General features: G+C 41.8%; 1 protein-coding gene across 1 annotated transcript in view; it reads right to left on the reverse strand.

Moving 5' to 3' along the window:
• plxna2 (plexin A2) overlaps positions 1–23,549 on the reverse strand; it is a 378,156-nt gene that overhangs the window by 110,948 nt on the left and 243,659 nt on the right. The window contains 3 exon segments of the mRNA XM_051924812.1: positions 2,387–2,501; positions 3,220–3,316; positions 9,879–10,032. Coding sequence (XP_051780772.1) covers positions 2,387–2,501; positions 3,220–3,316; positions 9,879–10,032 — 366 coding nt within the window.

Below are 23,549 nucleotides of genomic sequence, written 5' to 3' on the forward strand. Positions count from 1 at the left end.
ATCAGATTCTTGTTCATCTTTTTTATCCAAGCTCTTCTTTTACGATTACTCAGTTTTGAGGGGTGACCAACTCTAGGAAGACCTGTGGTTGTCTTCCATTTACTGGAAGAATTATGAACCATCACTGCTGGAGACATTGTTCTGTAGCCTTTCCCAGCTCTGTTCCATGACACGATTCTGTCTCTGAGCTCTGCAGGCCATTCCTTTCACCTCACTTCTTGTTTTTAGCTGTGATGAAAATTGTCAACTCTGGGACCTTCTACAGAGAGGTGTGAGCCTTTCCTAATCATATCCGAATTGAATTGACCACAAGTGGACCCCAAACAAGGTGTAGAAACATCTCCATGACGAGCAATCGAATGGGAATCACCTGAGCCACATTTCAAATGTCATAGCAAAGAGTCTGAATACTTGTGTTTATATGATATTTCGATTTTGTATTTTTAATTTACAAAAACTCCTAAAATGCTGCTTTGCTTTTTCATGCTTGAGTATTGAGTGTTGATGGAAAAAAATAATTAAAGATTTTTTTTTGAGTTCAATTTGTTAAAAAATTTGAAATTTGACTTTTTTAAGTAATTCAACATTTTCTAAGAGTACGGAGCATCTGAAATGTTGGGAACCACTGGCCTAAGGTAGGAATAATGAGTCCTGCTTAGTTTAGACCTCTTCTCATGTGATAATTACTTTCTTAACAACAATCACACAAGGAATTCTTCAATGGGCTTTAACAGGCAATGTTTGTTGACAGTCTTCCAGCCTTGACTCCCTAGGAACACAAGGAAAAACTCCCAAAAAACCCTTATAAGGAAAAAATGGAAGAAATCTTGGGAAAGGCAATTCAAACAGAAACTCCCTTGCAGGTAGGTTGGGCATGCAGTGGGTGTCAAAAATGCAGTAAAGGCAACACACAAGTAATCCTCTTCACAGAGCTACTGTAGATGGCCAATCTATCACTCCCACATCAGAAATACAATACACTACAGCACAAGAACCTTTGTTCAAAACGTTTTACTTGATTATGTAAGTCTCATTTGTTTACATCTTCTGCAAAGTGAATAATACTTCGTGAAACACCGACAGGGTGGATGGATAAAAACTAAGACTTTGAAAACACAGCCTCTAACGGTGCTCTAATTTGTTTGTGCTTATTATGTGGTGATTCTGTGATTGGTTCCTGCTTATTACAACATCTCATTCCCTGACTGCTCACCCTTCATGGAAAAAAAAATATTCCGACACAGCGGACACAGGAGTGTCGCTGCTTTGCATGGTGCTTGTTGTATTGCTTACCCATATGCAGCTAAATTGTGTTTTATATAGTTTTATACATAGAGAAAAGGAAAAATAATTGTACCAATTGCTGCAGTTTTAAGATAAATCCTGGGATTACTGTTCCATCAAGAATTTTATACTGATGTGCTTTTGATCAGTGTTGGCGATGATGGCTATGTCATATGCATTTTCAGTTATTTTAGCATGGATGGAGATCTCCTTTTTTCGGCTGCTCCCATTAGGGGTTGCCACAGCGGATCATCTTTTTCCATATCTTTCTGTCCTCTACATCTTGCTCTGTCACACCCACCACCTTCATGTCTTCTCTCACCACATCCATAAACCTTCTCTTAGGCCTTCCTCTTGGCAGCTCTATCCTTAGTATCCTTCTCCCAACATACCCAGCATCTCTCCTCTGCACATGTCCAAACCAACGCAATCTCGCCTCTCTGACTTTGTCTCCCAACGGTCCAACTTGAGCTGACCCTCCAATGTCCTCATTTCTAATCCTGTCCATCCTCGTCACACCCAATGCAAATTTTAGCAATTTTTAACTCTGCCACCTCCAGCTCTGTTTCCTTTGTTCTGGACATACGTTTCATAAATGACGTGACAATACTAGTGTGAAGATGGAGATCGTTTTCATTTCGTCACCATTTTTAAATGAAAATGTAGCAGTGTGGACATACCCTTAGACAGTGCTTTGACCTAACGCACTAGAGTGGACCCCATTGCTTTCTGATTAATAAAGTTAATGGAATGAATGCATAGATTTTATTTGGAAAATTTTCCACTAATTACTTTATATTAGATTATGTGGTGCATACAACTGTTTTTAAGTTAGTAGGCCCCACATGACATCCTCCTGATGTACCCCCAAATGAGAGTTATAAACCTGGAAAAAGGAAGCTCTTGACAAAACTTGCAAGATTAAGGCCTAAAAAAAGACAGTCACCAGTCACTAACACATACACTCAGTCCGAGCAGAGACTACAGGCTGATGAGCAGTTCTTGAAACTGCAAAGTCACAGACCATCCATTACATTAGTTTGTCTGTGATTAATGAAATAAACAAAGTGGTCACAGATTGCCGGAGGCAGAGAACCCTCACCTCAGAGACATTGACTCGGCCTTCCTGGAAGGAGCAGCTGGTAGGGTCGTGAGTGCACAAGTTGCGGTATTTACACCAGTGGCAGCGGAAGGCACTGTTCACACAGGATAGACACCTGAAAAGAAGAAAGAAAAACAATAAAAGGACATCGTGACCCCCTAGGTGAGAGACCAGAAGGTGAGATGTTCAACTCAATGGCTTTCTGTAGTCAGTAATATCTCTCACGCTGGCAAGTGCAGACTAAACCGAGTTACATGTATCTCGGAGAACTTTTGTCAATTATGCATCAATGTCAACAATTAAATATACATAAGGATTTGAGCGAGGAGCTCTTTCTCACACGTTGTAAACAAAGCCATGACAGCATTCCATCTCCATGGGGGGGGCCCAAGAGATCCCAGCATCAGTGAGTGCAGCATCCTGCCGGTGGGCAGAGGATCAATGATAGGAGATGGAAGACAAACATCAGCAGCCTGTCATGTGATGGCTGGCATGGGGTGTAGATGAGGGTACATGACTGAAGAAATGGCAGGTGGGTACCGGATGGGAGGCTTATAGGGACAAAACTGGAAAAAGAACCAGATGATACAGAAATTGTCACCTGCTGATGTGCAGGAGGGTGGGCTTAATACGAAAATATAAGCATAGCATACAGGACCGAGATGTCTGTTAGGGAGTCTGGGGGTTCATATCTGAAAGAACAGGGAGAAAAGTAGACTGGTGGTGCATGTCTCAAGTGAAAGAAGGCAGCTGCTGGGGATTTGACGGCTGTAGCGGATGGGCTAACATTCAAAGTAATATGATAGGGTGGCAAGCACAAAGAAGATGCTTACAGCTGGTGGACGCTGCAATTGTAGAACCGGAATTCAGTGCTGGCAAACATCTGCCCCGTCTCTCTGGAATTCAGCCGCAGTTCCACACCAAACCAGTCTAAAAAGAAAAACAAAACAGAATCATTTTAAATCCTGGCACTGGCACAAGTGGCATCACATCTGCTGGAGCATACAGGCTCAGTCGACTGATATCATAAGAGACGTGGGGGGACATTACATGCTAGACAGCAGCGGACATCTCAAAGCCCTATACCTTCACATGGTAATTCCCCTTACCATGGTGTCCTTCAAATAGCTCACCTGCCATGCAATCCATGTCTGTCATTTCCAAACCGCAGACAAAGACTTGTGTGATGGTGCCAATGAAATATTCTGAAGGTAGTTTTTATTTCTGGCTAGATTCTGTCTTGCAGTTCATAGGATGGCAGATCTTGCAGTGTGCCCTGGTAAATCTCACCACCCTTGTACTCCATTTTCTTCAATCAATAATTAAATGGGACCCCTCAGTAACTCTGCCTTGCTTTGACATCACATCCATTTCACCAATAAAGACCGACCTATCACTGCAGCGCCCCTGATGTCAAATCAGACTCTCATTCCGGTCAATGGGCACATTCTTGTTAGGCGAGCTGTCCTTTCAATGGTGTCACCTTAGCCTTGTCACCTTTACAACATATTTCACAGGCCCCCCTGAGTGCTAACTTAAACAGATATTTCCTAAATCCCTACCCACTCAGCTTTAAAGATTCTCTGCCCCAGAGGCAGCAGATGGCAGGAGGAACTGGACTCGCATAGGGTGTAGCCACATTGGACAAGCAAACCTTAAACCAGCCAAGTAGCTCATACGTGTGTGTGTGTCGGGGAATGCCTAATACAGGCTGGCACCTCATAAAGACTGTAAATAGAAGCGACTCAGCCTCGGGGCAGCAATTGGACTGTGCTCCAAAGTGCATTCCCAACCCCTGGCTCCTCTAAATCTTTCTTGCCATTTATTTTTTTGGAACCACTCACTTTGAATGAATAGTAAGCTAATGTCCTGTGGTACTTATCAGTGCACATAACGTTTTCCTGCTCACACACACTGGTACACACACATGGGATGGGCAGCTTCGAGGTGACAAGACAAGAGGAACTTCACTGGCACAACATGTGCTGCCCAGCAGTGCTTTTCTAATTGATTGGCGCTTTCAATTAACACCACACGTGTGGAGCCTGGCAAAAAAACAAGAAGTGCTGCTGTCAGTGAACAGCTGCCCCTCACAGCTTGTGTTTGCCACCAGTGCTACTGGGACTGGTGTGTATGGGGGGGTCCACAAAATAAAGACTGCTGTCCATAGCATTGGGAATTCACCAAAATGAAAAGAATGAGTTGTCCGGGAGCTGCCCAGAGCCCATAGAATGAAAGACAAGCTGCTGCCCATTTAGGGTTGGTGGGCAGGGACAGAGGCTAGTTCAGTGTGAAGAGCCACCTGGTGTTGCCACAACTACTATGGCAGACAAGCGGGTAACATGCCTCAGCAGTGGACTGAAAATCTTCCAGGAGTGGAAACTTCTAGAATCAAACAATGACATTGGTGACAGAGCTGATATTGGAAGCCCCGAGGTCATAAAATCTCCTTTGACAGAAAAGACGGTGACATGCCTCAGAATTATTGTAAAACTAAGTCCATAAACGAGGACTGGCAGCACCTAACGTCACACAGTCTTCTTACAACAACAGCATTTATTTGTAGAGCACTTTTTCATACAAATGATGTAGCTCAGAGTGCTTTACAAAAAAGAATTTTAGATGAATTACAGTGGGTGACACAACTTATTGCATGGAAATTACTGAAGGCGGTAAAAGGATTTATGGTGCCAGGGATCAAATAGTCTCCTCTAAAAGTCAAATGAGTTGCTGAACAAGGTTTTCGTTTTGTAGGATTTTTGTATATTGTTGCTAGGCTGGTTGCCACTGAGGCCTGACTAGAGATTGCAACCTGTGATGTAATCAGGTCAACAGGTCAGCGCTACTCACATCCAGTTCATCCGACATTGCGGATTCCAAAAAACATTTTCATGTAGCATTGCTTAAGAATTCCTAGTTTAGATCATTTTTCATTGTTTTCTTTGCAATTTTGGTTTCATTATTTTATTTAATTGACTTCCGGGTTTTGAATTTATTTTTTTTGGTTGCTCATCAAATCCAAACTGGTTTCTAATCTTCTTAGGCAGGAAACAAAGATTGGTAATGCCAGGTATCTCATAGTGTCCATTGATGGAACATAATACAGTAGATAACAAGTAAAATCAAAAGAGCTAAATGGCTGAACAGGGACCAGCAGCCCCTTGTATCAAAAAGTCTCCTGTGGTAAAATAATGGTAAGGGACATGATTCAGTGTGCCACACATACTGAGCGGCTAAACATGGGCAGTTCGTGCTGACAGGAAAGAGAATCTCGTGTCTCAGGACACCACATGGATGGGCAGTGTCTTGGTACACAAGCTCCTGGTTTACCAAACAAAAGGGGATATAAGTGAGAGAACCACAGGAGCTAAGTGGCCTAACAGGGATTGGCACTGCCAAGGTGAAATGCAGGAGGTGACACGACTCAGCACAGCACAGGAACTGAGTGGCTGAACAATGTTTAACAATGCCTGGGGTCACAGTCTTCCCTCTGAGGGGACATGGCCCAGGGACTCATATGGTGTTACACCACAATATGCTTCTAAAATTTGTTTATAGAATCCTCAATTTTAGGGGGTCCATTGGGTTAACTGGTGTGGACGAAAAAGGCACACTGAAAAGCAGGCAGATAATATATTCTCAATTCTCTTTATTTATTTCATGCGGAGTCACAGTAAGTAGAGATTCAAAAGAGCATAACTTATTGCCGCAAAGCTCAATTGAACCCTGATCAAAAGCCAGGAGGGGTTTTTTATACTTCAGCATCTCATGATTAATAAGACAGAAAGAACATCCTTATCAAAACAGTAAAGTTAAACAATATGTCTGTTGAGCTAAGCATTATCTGTGTTCTCAAAGCTAAGCACAGGAGAGACGCCTTCGCATAAACTACATGTACTTTCTGTAGCCTTGTGACCTTGTCCCTGAAACATTCACTCTGAGAAGGGGAAAACAAGAAACAGCTTAGATTTTATTCATGTGGACACTATTTCTCCTGAACCCTGGAATAACATATTTTTGTTAGTTCATAAGCCAAAGCGTCTCTCACTGGCAAGTTACAAAATAGTTATTATAAAAATTCTAATTACTAAACACACAAAATACATGGTGCTGAGGAGAACAGTCTTCTTCTACACTGGGAAGTCCCGGAACCTCCTGTTTTTTTGTGAATTGAGGACATGGTAGCTTAGATGAGGCTGTCACACAATTTCTTTTCTAACACAAAAGAACAAAATGACTCAGGGGGACAACGGAAATATCAGTGTTTGAACTGGGGTGGAAAGGTCCTGATCTCACTTTTTCACACAGAAAATTGGGGAGGGGAGATGTGGCCCACAGGCCAACTGGGTACCCATTTCCTCTCGAGCATTCTACAATATCATATGTGGGGTAAGATTAAGCTTAACATGCATCCATAGTAAGAAAGTGGCACAGGGACACAAGGCTCATGTAAAATACAATTTAGTTAATTATTGCATAGCGCTCTTCACTGAGAACATGCCCAGAGTGCTTACGAAGTGTTTACAACTATAAGACATCAACAAGTATTTAACCTCACAACATTTATACACATAAGCATACACATTATGTTCACCACATAGTAAACAGAATGGAACTCAGTGATTAACATAAGGATACCATGACAGTATTACGCCCAATTGATACATGGCTACTTGGCAAAACAAAAACTGCTGTCAAAGTAAACCTCTGAGAGTACGAGGAAAGTTATAACCAACAAAAGTCATAGTTCTGCTGACCCGAGCCTTTTGAGCATTCTACAATATCATATGTGGGGTAACATTAAGCGTAACATGCATTACACATACATTAATGGAAGTAATAAGTAAGGAAAAGATTGAGCAACACATGGCAAGAACAAGTGTTACTGAACTGTTGGCAGGGGTTCAGACGAGGGAGGATTGTGGTATAGTGGGTCCCCAGCTCCCATCAAAGACCAATTTAAATTAAATAATCACTGCGCTCGTGGCTTAGCGAGGGGTCGTGGTGGTTTTGTGGCTGATTTGCGATGTGGGCATTTCTCACCTAAGTGCACAGGTGAGAGACCGCCCACATCCGTGATTGTTCCTGGGGCTGCTAATTTGCTACAGCTGCCATACCCTCTTGATAAAATAGAAGCGTGAATCGGCTAGGGGGAAGAAAAGAGAGAACGAGAATGAACAGAGGTTGCAGGAGAAAGCAGGAGGAAGTGGAGAGAGAAAGATGGTGTGGGAGAGCGAGGGCAGGCTAGTGCATGCAGCTGTACAGGAAGCCTAGGTGTTGGGCCAACACCAGGGACTAGTAGTAGTGGTCGCTCCCGCTGAGTGATCATGTAGCGAGAGTGACCAGTGGTGAAGGGCGGATGACTCTCCGCGTAAGGCCGCGGATGGCAGCGGGAGTTGGGACTTGGGACGTGTATTTCTCCAGCGTGAGAGCCCTGGGCATTGCGGAACCCCAAGTCACTGTTTGGCGGGGCTTACCATAGCCAGGGATCGGTAAGACGAACCGAACAGTTGGACAGTGGAAAGAAGGCTAGCTACTGAGAGGGCGACTCTCCTGTTGCAGGGCCCAGAAGGGTGAAGCAGGGGAGCTGCCAGAGGAAAGGAGACACCGGGCTTGTTGTTGTTTAAATGTTTTAAAAAGGAATGCTTCCTGCATTATTTTAACCTCGTTGTTTTTAAGAAGAGATTTTTCTAATGGATTTTAACCTCCCAGTTTCACGTTTGTTTTAATGGATTATTTATTTAAAGAATGACTCTTTTTGATAAAGCACTGCACTTTATTTAATTTGAACACAATTTCTTTTGTTCTGTTGTTTTAAATAAAAGCCCTTGGCACTTTTATACACCATCCCCTTGCTATGTTGTTGCCTCACTGCTTAGCTCATCAGTAACATTACCGACGGTGTCGGGTTAAGGGCTCCCGGACAGCAGACGGGAGCATGCAGCAAACCCGCATCATCACAAGGATGTGTTTAACTAAAATGCTGGAACTCTATGAGGAAGGTTATGATATTATCTTGAAATCTTTTGATAAGGTCCAACATGAGATGTTGGGCATCAAACTAAAAGAGATTTGAGTTCAGGGTATATTGTATAGATGGGTGTAAAATTGGCTCAGACACAGGAAGCAGAGGTTTATGGTGCAAGGAACCTTATGTGAAAATGGGTGGTGTTGAAAGTGGTGGTCCTTTAGAGGTCAGTGCTGGGGCCACTGCTATTTTTAATATACAGAAATAACCTGGAGAGGAATATAAATAGCAAACAGGTTATGCTTGTAGATGTCATCAGGCTAGGAGGATTGGCAGATATTCTCCAATCCACTGAATAATTACAGATAGACTTGGCAGCATACCAGCTTCTGGTGACAGATGAAATTTAATGTAAGTTCTGTACATGTACATTATTACACATAGGAAGTAGACATGGTAGATTTGAATACACAATTAGAGGTCTGAAACTTGAAAGTACCTCTTATGAGAAGGAGTTAGGTGTGGTAGAGGTCACTATCAACATCCAGACAGAGTACAGAAGCCATTAGAAATGTGATGTGTGGAGGACAAGGCCAAGGAGGTTCTGCTCAAGCTTTGTAACACACTGGTTAGACCTCATCTTGAGTATTGTGTGCAGTTTTGGTCTTCGGGCTATATAAAGTCACAGCATTGCTTGAGATCGTCCACTGCGCTGATCATAGTACTGATGGGTATGACTTATGAGGGGAGACTGAAGGAATTGAGTCCCTTCCATTTAAGCAAACTAAAATTAAGATGTTACACCACTTGAGTTTTTAAAATTAAGAATTGATTGAGTACAGTAGATCCGGATTGCTACTTTAAAATGAGTTCAGCAGGAGCACAGGTGGAAAGTTATTGAGGGCTGATTCTGCACAAATGTTAAAATCTTTCTTCACATAGAGAACCATAAAAATAAATGACCAAGTAGTGTGGTGGACAATATAGCTTTAAGGACCTTCAAAACTTGACCTGATGGTATTTTGGAGAGGCTTCATTGGTCTGAATGGTATGTTCTTGTAAAATGTTTCTAATAATCGAAAGACTCCGGGTGTAAGCCAGTGTCTCAGCTGGGCACCTGGTGTCACATGTGCTTTTCTGACACATAAAAAGGGGATGTGTCTCAAGAAGCCATAGGGACATTGTGGCTTAACTACGACTGTAAACTCTTTGTCTTGTATAAACAAGTGTGTACCACAATTCAAGGTGACACTGGGTATTGGTGGCTGGAATGGTATTAGAGGCTATTGACACAGGAACTCATAACATGGGATTGAAAGCTCTGGCAAATGGCACCTGAGGTAGGTTCTCTTCTCTCCTACCTAATGAAGTGAGAGATATGAATGGTGTATCCACTGCTGGCTCTCATAGACAATGATGGATGTATGAGATCATGAGGCATTATGAACTCATGACAAAAATACTTGATCCTAAGAGCAGTCGTGTGTGAAACCACCTATCACATTTGTGCCCCTTTGCCCTCACCTTGATCAGTTGGTATATTTGGCACATCTTTAGGTGCCGGAGAGAGGCAGAGGATCTGGTTCCCTGACACTTGGCCTTCCACTTCAGTCAGGTTGCCGAATGAGCAGGTGACGCCGGGGGAGAGATCTGGAACATCGCTCACTCTCACCATCAGCTGGAGGGAAACACAGACAGACAGAAAGTTAACAGATTAAACCGGCAGCGTGCTCTTGAGAGTTCTGAGGACAGCTAAATAAAGAGCTCTTGAGACAGACAGAGAGCGCAGATGTGAGGAAAAGAAAGAGGGGGGTGAGCTGAAGTTCCCCCGCCAGATGTGTCACAAAAGTGCCTGATGCCGCTTCTATTAATATGCAAGGACAACGTGAAGCCTGTTAGGTAATATGCATGTCAGCACGACCAGATAATTATCACCTTGGCACGAATGCGAAGACTATTTTTACTCCAGGAAGAGAAGATCCCTTTTGTTGTATTTTGCTTGTTCTAAATGTCACCTTCGTGTCTTACCGATTTTGCAGCGGGGGCTTTGGCGTTGCACCTTTTTAGCCTCATTAATGCGTACTGTAAATTTATCTTCTGCCCCTCCTTAAGACAACGAGTAACAGGGGCTCTGCATATAGAAGCCCACACCTCAACTGTCATTTTTCTGTCACTAATCAGAATGTATAGACATTTAAGGTCACAGGCTTCTACTCTTCACCCATTTTCCATACCAAGGCACTCGGGGACAAGATCCGTCACCACCTCAGTTCCATCTAAAACCGGAGGGGCTTTCCCAACAAGGTCAAGCTCTTGTGCTATTTGTTGCAGCACATTGTGGTCCATAGATTAAGTAAAAGAAGAAAAAAAAATAAAATTGATAAAGGACTGGTACTGGAATGTATGGTTTGTGAAAAGACAGTAAGATAAGCTACAGAAAAGAGAAACTGTTATAAAACCATATGGCACACAATAAAGTAGACTTTTTAGACAAAAAAGGTCATCAAGGTTCTATTGTCAGCCTCGATATATCTACAGGCTAGCAGAACAGCCTGATTTTTTAATATGTCCCTGAATACAAATCCCAGTATGGAGCCATAGAAAAGATATATGGCTTCAGTAACAATGCCAATACCTGGACTAACCATACTTGGTGAATACCATTACAATGCAACTGAAAGCTGGCAAACTATTTACAGTTAAAAGAGCTGTTTATGTTCACTTCTACAGCACAAACTAAAAAGCTGGGTTCTAAGTCTATAATCCTGCCGACTACGCCTGTCAGAACTAAAGTTCCTTTTTTTTAATTTAATTTTGTAATGTATCTCTGTCCTTTGTCTGATCCTGGGTTACATCGTGTCTTCCTTCATCACTATGTTTTTACTCCCTCATGCCAGGTTTAGTCATTTAGGTTCTTGGGTGCCTTAAAAGAATCAGAAATGACCGGAGAGCCTTACAAGTATGTAAGATACCTGCTGCCACAACTGCTTTGCTGTGGCATTAGCTTGCTTATGCAGTTTTTGTTTTTTGTCTTTTCTTTTTCACTTCTGACTTGGTGCAGGTGGGCAATGACAATAAAAGATATTCTATTCTATTCTAATGTTTTTATTTCGGTGAATTCTGGTTTTGACGGTGACTTTGGATTCTTGGATAAGAATCTTTAGATTTGTGGACTTTGGCTTTTTTGTCTCAATTTAGCTGTATTTTTTTTGTTGTGTGTGCTTTGAGATATTTTTATCGCTTGTAATAAGAATGACCCAGAGACATTGGGAAGGTTTGGGGTGGCCACCCATATAATATTCCACCAGCTGCAAAATTGATTAAAGAGAACAGACATGTTGACACGACTGAGTCTAAAACAGAACTGATCATTGTCTTAAGATGGCGGCTTTTAAATCCTCACAGAGGATGTGATGTAATCAGGGGCGGAACCGGAAGTGATGTCATTGGTTGCCCCGGAACCAGGCTGGATTTCCCGAGAATGATCTGCAAGGAATTGAGAGGGTGAGAATTAGTACCCTTTGCCACCCCCTGGTCCGGCGTGGAATTACATTGATTCAGGCCCTTTAGTTGTCCTCTAAACACGTGTGTGTGACACGCTTCACTTCTTTGTTCAATTTTAATTTTGGTTTCTTTTCATTTAAATGTTTTAATGTCATGTGCAAATCAACATGTAACATGTTGACATTCTCCAGTAACATTAGTGAGTAGAACCAGCTTACCGTAAAACATCTTCCCTACCTGGAAAATCTCACAATATATTTGTCATTAACAAACAAAGACAATAAGAGAATGTATATTATCTATATTAGGTATGGTTGCAAAGTAGTTAGTACTTTTTATTTAATTTTGAATATTTTTGGAAAATTATTTTTGGATTTTTTTTTCCTATTTAAATGAATCCTTTAATTAAAATATTGGAAGTTTCATTGCGCAATGCATTTTTTGTGGTTTTGCCTTCCTCGTTTGCCATAATTATAAAAAACACCCTTCTGTATCACCAAACATGAAAGCATTCGAGTCTTTTACACTTGAGAATGCATGTCATGTTGAGACAGTCAGCAAAGAGAAAACATGAAAGAAGAACATATTTATCAGCTATAACTTGAGCACAGTGTGAATTATCTTCATCGTCTTGGGTCACAGTGCTCTTTTCATTTTCTGAATATGCTTAAATGTTTACTATCACTGGGAGCCAGAGAGCAAGACATGGACGAGCCCCAGATGGGATCACACTTGACTGCTGGACCGCTGAGAAACACCAGGCTGAATGAGTGAGTGTCTGTAGACAGGCAATGTGCCCTCCAGCAGGCAAAGGTATTCTATGGCACAAGGCTTCTGTGGCATTGCCCGACACTTAACTCGCTGTATGGCTCTGAATGAGCTGCTTAACTTGTTAGTGGAAACGCTAAAGACATACTGTATGGAGACAATTATTCATGACCTGTACAGTGCTGTGGAAAAAGCTGTAATAATGTCACTCTGAACTGCACCTTGAACAACGAGGAGTAGAAGCCAACAGAAGGGGAGACAAAGTGACATGAGAGGATAACTAATGTGACACACAGCACCTCATGACATCACAGTTATGATGTGTGATAGGAGGTAGGAAATGTGCATTCCCTATGTGTAAAACATGCATTAAAAATAATAACAAGTAAATTAATAGTTAACATGTTATTCATTTAGCAATATGTAGCCCCACAGAAGTCAGTCAGTCAGTCATTATCCAACCCGCTATATCCTAACACAGGGTCACGGGGGTCTGCTGGAGCCAATCTCAGCCAGCACAGGGCGCAAGGCAGGAACAAATCCCGGGAAGGGCCCCAGCCCACCGCAGAGATAGATAGATAGATAGATAGATAGATAGATAGATAGATAGATAGATAGATAGATAGATAGATAGATATGCAAGGTACTATATGATAGATAGATAGATAGATAGATAGATAGATAGATAGATAGATAGATAGATAGATAGATAGATAGATAGATAGATAGATAGATAGATAGATAGATAGATAGATAGATAGATAGATAGATAGATAGATAGATAGATAGATAGATAGATATTGTGCTTTATTAAAAAGTCACTTGCCAAAGGGAAATGCATTTTTGGACAAAGGTTTAAAGCCTCAACAGTAAGCTACAGTGAGAGGAATGTCCAATTCTAAAGCTGTGATTATAACTTTGCATGTTTATCTACAACATAAACTCATTTAGTGAAGGTAACAGGACTTGTGATGCCCATAAACTTCCAGAGGTGTCAGAACTTCCATAGGAGTAATAACTATTAATCATACAAGAAATTTTGGAAGTAAACAGAACTTTAAATAAACAAAGTGATTATTTAAATTCTCTAACAAAATTTTACTACTGAACCAACAAAATTGCCTTAAATTGCCCTGTAATTACATTTTTTAAATTCAGTTTCTACTGTTGCATACTAAATACTTGTATTGGTAAAAGATGTTTATTCATGCCACTATGGATGAATATTCTGGAAAAATTAAATAAACAAATAAATACACAAATACATAAATGTATTGTTAAAAGTGACAATAATTAAAAACACAACAATATCTGAGCATAACTAAATGTTTCATGAAATGTGTTTTTGTTTGTTATTTCTTTATGTATTTATTTATTTAATTCTTCATTTATTTATTTCAGTAACATTGGATGCAACATGAAATACGCCTTGAACTAAAAACTTTCTTTATCACCCATCAAAGCTGATAGGCTGCTCTTCAATGAGTGCTTTGGTTTGATTGGTGCATCGTCAGTAAAGTGGCCGTAGGTCACCAGACATAAAGTGCCACGTTTACGGTAGACACTTCAGATGCAGACCTCTGATGATGAATTCAGAGCTTCTCGAATTAAAGTAGCTACTTTGTGCAGTAATTCTGGGAAGCTTTTTCTTGCACTGTCACATCTGACAAAGCTGAGCAACTTGCGTGTCCGCTTCCTTCAGCAACCACTCGCCAATCTAAACACAACTTACTACAGCCTATCCAGATACAGTATATATATATATATATATATATATATATAAAGTGTATATACTGACAGGCTCCCAACTTGGGCACCTGCAGGGTTGCCTGGGAGTTGAAGTATAGGAGGAGAACAACCCTGCAGGGGTCTTTGGGTGCCACCAAAGGGTGCTGTGGAAAAGGAGCTTGCAGCTTCCGTTTGATCCAGAAGTGCTGCTCCAGGTTAACATATCGATCCTGGAAGCACTCCCAAGTCCACAGTAAAACAGAGCTGTCTCACAGCATCAGGGAACCAGAGCTGGGTGGGAGTGAGACGACGCTCCTGGACAATGGGAAGGCGACATAAGATATTTGTGTGCTATTTGAGCAGAGTTTGCTGGATTAAAGCCTGAAAAGGTACTATTGTAAAAAAAAAAAACAAAAAAAAAACAAAAAACAAAAAAAAAAACTGTTTAATGGAACTTAGAACTGTCTGTGGTCGAGATTTGTCTGGTGCCAGAGGTGCCCCCTCTGTTGTTCCAATATACTGTATATAAATAAGCCAAGAGTCAAAACTAGACTGGACAGCAGCTCATCTTATCGTCTAATATTTACACACATGTTCATGGGATGTGTGGGAAAACTGGAGGACTTGGAGAAAACAAACAGGAGAATGGAGACTCAAACAAAGAGACAGCAACTGGAGAACTGAAAGCAGGTCACTTGAAGCATAAGGTGGCAACATTAACCACTGAGCCACTCTTTTACATATATAATAGTCTACAATGAAAGATGATATTTAGCTTTTTATACAGTTAAAAACTCAAACACTGTGGCACAATGTCCGTTTACAGCTTTTTGTGTCCCATAGCAGAATGTAAGCTTACAAGAACACAGTGATGTTCAAACAATAGAGGATATAAATCACAACAGTCTGGCATCCGTTTAGCGTTTCCTGAATCTAAGGGCTGCATGATAAATCAATCCTAATGTCTTCACAGCTGTAGATGGAGAGTGCATATAAATGGGATCACCATAATCCAAAACTGAACCGTGTGTTAATTGTGCTCAAGTCTGTTGTACCACAATGAAACAGCAGAATTCACTCATTAATTACATCACGTGAAGACACTTACAGAGCATGAGTCATGAGTGTGAAAGCTAAAACTTCATTTTCAGTTTTCCGATGACACCATTATCATAAGCCTGATCACTAATAAGGATGAGATAACATACAGAGAAGAGATTTGTCTGGTGACACATGTTACCAGGACACAAGTCATGTCAGCAAAACCAAAGAGTCTGTCATGGATGTCAGAAAGCAGGAGCACATGCACGTCTGCACCGTAAAAGACGCTATGCAGAGAGCCACCCAATTTAAATTTCTGGAGTGACCATCACTGACGACTTGAGGTGGGCACCACACATTTGGTTATTGTCAGGAATGCCCAAGAACACCTCAGAGGAAAGAGTTGGTGTCTCAATCTGTGATCACCAGAATCTACAGGTCCACAGTGGAATCTGTCTTCACTGGGTGCTGAAATGGCATTTGCTCAACTCAGGACCACAACACACTACAGAGGCACACTATGGACATTTCAATGGACAGGCAGATGTGATGATTGTGTGTGGGCTTTACTCTATGCCAGTAGAGTGCCATTGCTCTGAACGAATTTAAAAGACTGGAGAGACTCACTGATGCCTGACCAGCACTGGAGGTCATCAATCTGATATATATAATGGTTAGGGCAAGTATCACTCTTTCCAAATAGACCGGGTTTTATTCATCCATCCATCCATTATTCAACCCGCTATATCCTAACTACAGGGTCACGGGGGTCTGCTGGAGCCAATCCCAGCCAACACAGGGCACAAGGCAGGAAATAAACCCTGGGCAGGGCGCCAGCCCACCGCAGGGCGCACACATACACACCCACACACCAAGCACACACTAGGGACAATTTAGAATCGCCAATGCACCTAACCTGTATGTCTCTGGACTGTGGGAGGAAACCCACGCAGACACGGGGAGAAATGCAAACTCCACTCAGTGAGGACCCAGGAAGCGAACCCAGGTCTCCTTACTGCGAGGCAGCAGCGCTACCACTGCACCACCATGCCGGCTGGGTTTTATTCATATGTCTATAATCTGAATGAATGTACAAAGCAAGTAGGGCTCAGTATGGTGGTGAGCTAGCACTGCTGTGTACAAGCCCTCCTAAACAAGCATTCATAGATGCTGCTGGGTGATAAAGTCATCTCCGTGATAAAGTCACTGCCATGTGTGAGAAAGACCTTAGCCATCCTGCACTGCCCCTTTTGTCCTCCTTCACTGGTGACCATGGCCACTCACAACTGAAGATTCTGGGGCAGTTTCTGCTCTCAACTCATAAGACTGCTCAACTGCCGCTTATACTGACAACTGCTTGAGTGTTTCTTGTTTCTTGTGTCTGTCATCAGATGATGTACTTAAGTGTGGATGTGTGTGATTGTACCCCATGATGGTGTCTTCTGAATCTGGACTGAGCTTTACGGTGACCAATGTAACGGGGTCAAGCAGGATGGACTTGGATATGACACCCTAGTGTGATAGTTTATCTCCTCGATTCATAGTCAGAAAGAACCCAAGAAGATCCCTGACCCACCAGTTTCTTCTCATCCTTCAGCTGTCACCATATTTAAATACCAGAGACTCTCACAATGGTATCAGAAGTGACCTTATGGTGAACACACTGCATCACTATTCATAAACGCACAATTCAGCAGGATTACCTCGTACCCCAACTTTTTGTGACATTTGGTTTTCTTGTTTTCACACCTGTCCAGGGTTGTTTCCTACCTTTCTCCAAATGCTGCCACATATTCTTTGGCCAGCATGGCTTTCAATTTATGAATGCTATGCTATGTTTGTTTCATTTATCACCTGTTGTTTGTGTCACAACTGTCACTGGTAGTAGAAGTAGTAGTATTGTTACCTCACTCGACTGGCTCTCAGGTGCAGCACACAGCAAGTTCACATCCTTGATGCTTGCCTACAGAGTAGTTGTTGATTCAGCACCTACGTACATGGCAGCACTCATAAGATCCTTCTCACCCACTCAGGTATTCTAATGAATGGAGTCTGGTGATAACACCTCTGCCTGGCATCAAATCTCAAACCAGACTCTTTTCACATGTAGCTCCTAACTGGTTGAATGATCTGCCCACCTCCACCCAAAATGCTAAGTCCCTCACAGTTTTTCAGAAATGTTTGAAGGTTTTGGTGTAAGGTTCTTAATAACTAAGATAAGAATAATTAGTCTTGTGTTGCTCTCTTTGGTTTAAAACTCTTTACCTGTGACAACTGAATGTATAACCTTATCCTATATCCTTATCCTCAATAACGCAAACCGTTCTGGATATAAATGAAAATGTCACGTGTACAATGAAATTCATGCAATATGTCATTGTATGTCTGGCATGCAAAGAAAAATGTCATTGTACTGTGTACAAATGACAATAATCTTCAATCCAATAAACCTAGCACACATACTGCCTTCACTTCAGCTACATCAGATGGTTGATTATTTCAGTATCTTAAGGCTTCCATCTTGAATGCGATTACTCTCAGTCTCCACTATGTGTCCTCAAGTACTGAAGAGGTCTCTTTGTTCAGCTTCATGGTACCCTTTGACAATGCTGAGGACTCTGATTATATCCCCATGTAGCCTTCTGAAGAAACTTAATTCCCTTAGCCTGTTTGCCTTGAATGTACCCTTTAGTCAGGAGGTGGTTGCTATTCTCAGGACGATGCCTAGAGCTCTTATGTACTTTTTGTAGTTTGGTGACGAGCCATACCACTTGTGCTTCAGAATAGGTCATCCTCTTGAAGCTAAGCAAGTAGTTGGATGGGTAGACCATCAAGAAAAAGCTTGGGTTGCTGCTGAAGGAGTTTTCTAATGAGGCAATCAGGGGTGCCTACCCTGTGGTCTATGTGTGGATCCCAATGCCCCAGTGCAGTGACTGTGTTGTAAACATGGCGCTTTCCTTTGGATGAAATTCTGACTCTATGTCGTAATAAGATATCCCTGAGCATGTTTTAAAAAGAGTAGGGTTTATTCCGCTGTCCTGGCTAAATTGCCCACCATAGCCTTGTCTATTTTGTCCCCGTAATCATCCCCCTTCTCTAATTGTCTCTCTCACCCCTTCTGCACTGAATAGCTTATGTGTGGTGAGAGTCCCGGCACAATAATGGCTGCTGTCACATCATCCAAGTGGGTGCTACACATTGGGGGTAGTTGAAGTGGCTCCCCATTGTCTATGTAAAGTGCTTTGAGTAGAGACAAAAACGCTATATAAACATAAATAATAATAATTATTATTATTATTTTAAAAGTGACTGTGAGGGAGGGCACTGTCAAGACAAAAATGAGGTTAAAACAGGAAGTGAGTTTAAAAGACCTACATTGGTGCACCCTCAAAAATGCCAGTGACCACAAAGAAATGCAATATAGCACTGACCGTAACTAAACAGAATGGTAATGAAAATGGTAATAAAAAGTAAGCTTTACATACATAAAAAAGCTAATGAAATGTAAACTGTGCCCTCAAAAGCCTCCATTCAGAGTGTCTAACCTCTAAAACCTCTAAAACCTCTTGGTCTGGCTTACTTGTCTGAACTTATCATGACTTACAAACCAGAGCGCACATTAAGATCTCAAGATGCCGGTCTGGTTATGATTCCAAGGATTAATAAAATAACTGTTGAGCTTTTAGTTACAGGGCCCTAAACTGTGGGCTGGTCTGCCTGCTACTATAAGAGATGCCCCTTCGGTCACAGCTTTTAAAATTTTGGATGAAGACTCACTACTTCAGTTTAGCATACCCTGACTAGAGCTGCTGATTAACTGTACAGACTGCATCTCTGTTGTTGGTCATTAGCACTAAAACATAAGTAACATGATAGTTATAATTTGTTACTAACTCTCACCTATTCTGCTTCTCTTCTCGGTACTCAAACGTGGCACTTGGTGCCATGGCCCACCTGCCAAGTTGTTTTGCCTGCCTAAGGTAAAGTCATCCCTGATGGAGGATTTCAGGAATCGTGGGGTAGAGGGGTTCTTTCATCGGATTGGCTGGTCCAGCACTGTTCAGCTGTGGAATGGCCAAATGGGGGAGGCAGCTTGATGGATGAGGTCTCCAGGACTATAAACAAATCCAAATCATATTATGTGATATCATCTAGTGTTAAATTCTGCTCTGTGCTTGTAGTATTTTTATACTGTATTGAGGATTTGTTCTGTCCTGTGTATTGTATTGTACTGACCCCCTTCTTTTTGACACCCACTGCACACCCCACCTACCTGGAAAGGGGTCTCTTTTTGAACTGCCTTTCTCAAGGTTTCTTCCATTTTTCCCTACTAGGTTTTTTTGGCAGTTTTTCCTTGTCTTCTTAGAGAGTCAAGGCTTGGGGGCCTGTCAAAAGGCAGGGCCTGTTAAAGCCCATTGTGGCACTTCTTGTGTGATTTTGGGTTATACAAAAATAAACTGTATTGTATTGTAAAAGCAATCAAGGGGAAGGCAGAAAAATAAATGAACAAATGGCCCAATATAACAAGCAGAAGTGATTTTCCCAGCACATAAGAGTCTGAGCATTCTCCCTGATGATATCAAGTCAGCATTTTGTTATAACAATATTTTCCGCTATTGATTTTTGTATTGATGCATTCACTTTTAAATCTGTTCATTCCAATGTAGAGTCAGGGAGTAGAAGCAGATACATGGCAGAAGCAAGGCCTCCCTATCGTGCTAATAAATGTCAAAGAGCACACTTGCTCGGCTCTCTCGTGTTTTTGGATTTTGGTCATAAACCACTTGGACGTGAAAATAACATGTCAGCACCACACAGAGAGTCACCTGAGGCAGCGCCACTAACCACTTTTTCATTATGGCCTCCAGAATCAGGTAAGTCCAATATGAAGAGCTTTGTGTAAATTGGAGACTGGCTAGAACCTCAAGCCTTGTCACTGCCTTGGTCAATTTAAATATTTTCCTTGTGTCTGTGTGGGATTTTCCTCTCACCTTAATGATGATCAGGATTCAGAAGTTAGCCTGCAGGGTGAGCTATTGAAAAGAGTGGATAACATTAAATATCTATGGATAAGATTAAATATCTAGGGTCAGTGGTGTCCCATGATGGAGAATTGGATCCATAGAGTGAGGTGTGGATGGAACAAATAGAAGAAGGTATAACAAGGATTGTGTGATCGGAAAAGTTCGAGTCATGGGCAGTAAAGGGAGCACAGGAGAAGAAGTTAGATGTGGCTTCAATGAGAATGTTGAGATGGATTTGTGGAATTACAGAAAGGACTGAATAAGAAATGAGAGGTACAACAAAAGTGGGAGAGATATCTAAGAAAGGACAGGAACATAGGTTAAAGTGGTCTGGACATGTGATGAGGAGAGATAATGAATATGTGGGAAAAAGAGTGATGGAAACAGAAGTAAAGGGGATGAGAAAACAAAGGAGGCCAAAGTGGAGGTGGATGGATAATGTAAAAGAAGATCTAAAGGAAAGGGGCCTGACTGGCAAGGAAGTGCAAGACGTTCTGTTTGACTCACATGGTAGTTCAGTCTAACGATTGGCCTCTTATGAGTTTGTGTGGATGTCCTATGTCCTATGATGAACTGGTGCCCTGTCTAAGGTGGGTCCCTGCTGTGCATCCAGCATTGGCCCTACTCGATATACAGCCCTAAACTACTACTTAATTAAGTTTGATTTGGTTCTGTCCTTACCGATACACTCACAGATTAAAACAAAGACAGTGTGACATCTAAACAGAAATTCTGCTTCAAAATTTACAGATAGTTATAGATTTATAAACTGAATCAAGCAGGTTTATAAGAAGATGGACGGATGGCATGGCCTAATGGTAAAGCCGTTAAACCATAAGATGGCTGGGTCAATCCCATGTGCCTCTGATTGGGTCACTTAGCATGCTATTGTATGACTGTGCTCTACGCTGAAGTGATGTCCCCTCCAGGATAGCATCGTGCCATCTTCTTCGTAGACAGCCCAAGTGATTTTGGGAGACATTGTACTTGAAAGCATCTCTCTAGATGCCTTAGCACATTTCCTGTAGGATGTGAAATTTGCACCAACAAACGCGTGCCTCATGTTGGGTCCTCTCTTTAAACCCTTTGGCTGGGATCGGCCCCCATGATCCTCCCTGCTAAAACAGATGAACAGAATTTAATCACCTTGTAAAACTCCTCCATCTTTCTGCCACTGAACTGTGCCCTAGTAGCATTTGCATTAACGCACCTTTGCATTGCTCACAATTTGCCCAGCCATGTTTATCCAGATTACAAAGAGTAATGGACTTAGAATGGAACACTGTGACACGCTTGATATTATCTCTGAACAATCTGATTTATCATCCACCGCAGACACATGTTGGCTCCTATTTGTTAAAGAAGTTGAAGCATTAGGCCCGATGCTAATATTTTGTAGTTGTTAAAGAAAAATGAAACAATCAGTGGTGTTGAAAGCTGTTGATAAATGTATGAAAAACAAATGCACTGTTGATCCACAGCGTCCACTTACAAATTGCAATATGGAGGCAGACTTCATAATCGTGTGCTTTGTAAAACTCTCTACAATGGTATGCTATATAAAATAAAGACTGAATAACTTATTGAAATCCTTACATTACACAGAACAGCTCTAAAATCAGGGGTTCTAATCCCGACCAGGTCACAGCCTGAATGGAGTTTACCTTTTTTCTCATGTCGCTGTGCGTTTTCGTCTGGGTACTTTAATTTTTCTACCAAATCTCAAAGAGATGTGGCACAAGATTAAGTGGTGACTTCACACTAGCCTGGTGTAAGAATGTGTGCCCTGAAGTGGACTGGGGCCAGAGTATAAGATTTGAACCTGAAAACGTGAGACAGCAGGACTAACGATCATGCCACCCATCTCTCTCTCTCTCTCTCTCTCTCTCTATATATATATGTATATATATATATATACACTAGTCATTTAGCCCGTTACAATAACGGGCGCTAGAACAGTAGTGCATAAACATTAGTAGGAACAGTCTATATTAAATGGCAAGGGACTTTGACCTCATTCTTTTTGTTGGTCGTATTTTTCTTTCTTTCATCCTTTCTTTTGTTGATGTTTACTTGCTGAGCTGACCGTTCTTCGTGGGCTGCCACCGTGTATTGTGTGTGTTTAATTTTCTGTGACAGTAATACTGTCTTGTACGGCTCTATTCAATAAGGGTGCGCACAAAAAGGCGAGCTTCAAAAGGGCGACCTCAATTGAGCGCGGCGAATAAAGGCGTTCGTAGATAATTTAGTTCAAATGGCTCTGGAATATGTGAACAGCAACAAAGGTGCAGATCTTTATTTACGCGCGCCTTTATTCGCTGCGCCCAATTGAGGTTGCCCTTTTGAGGCTCGCCTTTTTGTGCGCGCCCATATTGAAGGATACCGTCTTGTACGTCCGCTGGCTTGTACGTCCGTAATATACCTTTAATTTTCTCTGGCGGTAATACAGGCGTGCGCGTCGGTAATATGCCTTTAATCTCCTCTGACAGTAATACTGGCTTGTATGTGGCTGTAATATGCGTCACTGTATTGTGTACCTTTAATTTCCTCTCGCAGTAATACTGGTTTGTATTTCCGTAAAACGCCTCTAACTTTCTCTGACAGTAATATCGCGCGTCGCACCGTGCCCCGCGCATGCGCACTTCATCAGAAGACACCCACACACAGACACCTAGACGCACATAGGAATTTTATATATATATATATATATATATATATATATATATATATATATATATATAAAATGCAACACCTGTCTGTCCATCCTCTTTTCACGAGAGAACTACTTAATGGATTTAGATCTGTTTTTTTCCTATAATTTACTTAACATTCCAGTTGATTTTGCGACCTCTCTCATTGCGCTATGTATCATATTTCACTTGCAGTACCAGGCCGAGGTGGGGGGGGCCCTTCTCACTCATGCACCAGCCTTGGAGAGCACCTTACATTCACTTAGCTAGCGAATGAGAGAACTACTTAACGGATGGAGATCAGGTTTTTTTCTAGAATTTGCTTGAACATTCCAGTTGATTTCGCGACTTCTCTCATTGCGCTAAGAATGAAAAGTTCGCTTGCAGGAGTGATATATTTGCGCTAATCAGAAACAGAGGATGTGGGCCGTGGGAAGGGG

Source organism: Erpetoichthys calabaricus, chromosome 3 (assembly GCF_900747795.2).
Source record: "Erpetoichthys calabaricus chromosome 3, fErpCal1.3, whole genome shotgun sequence".
NCBI lineage: Eukaryota > Metazoa > Chordata > Cladistia > Polypteriformes > Polypteridae > Erpetoichthys > Erpetoichthys calabaricus.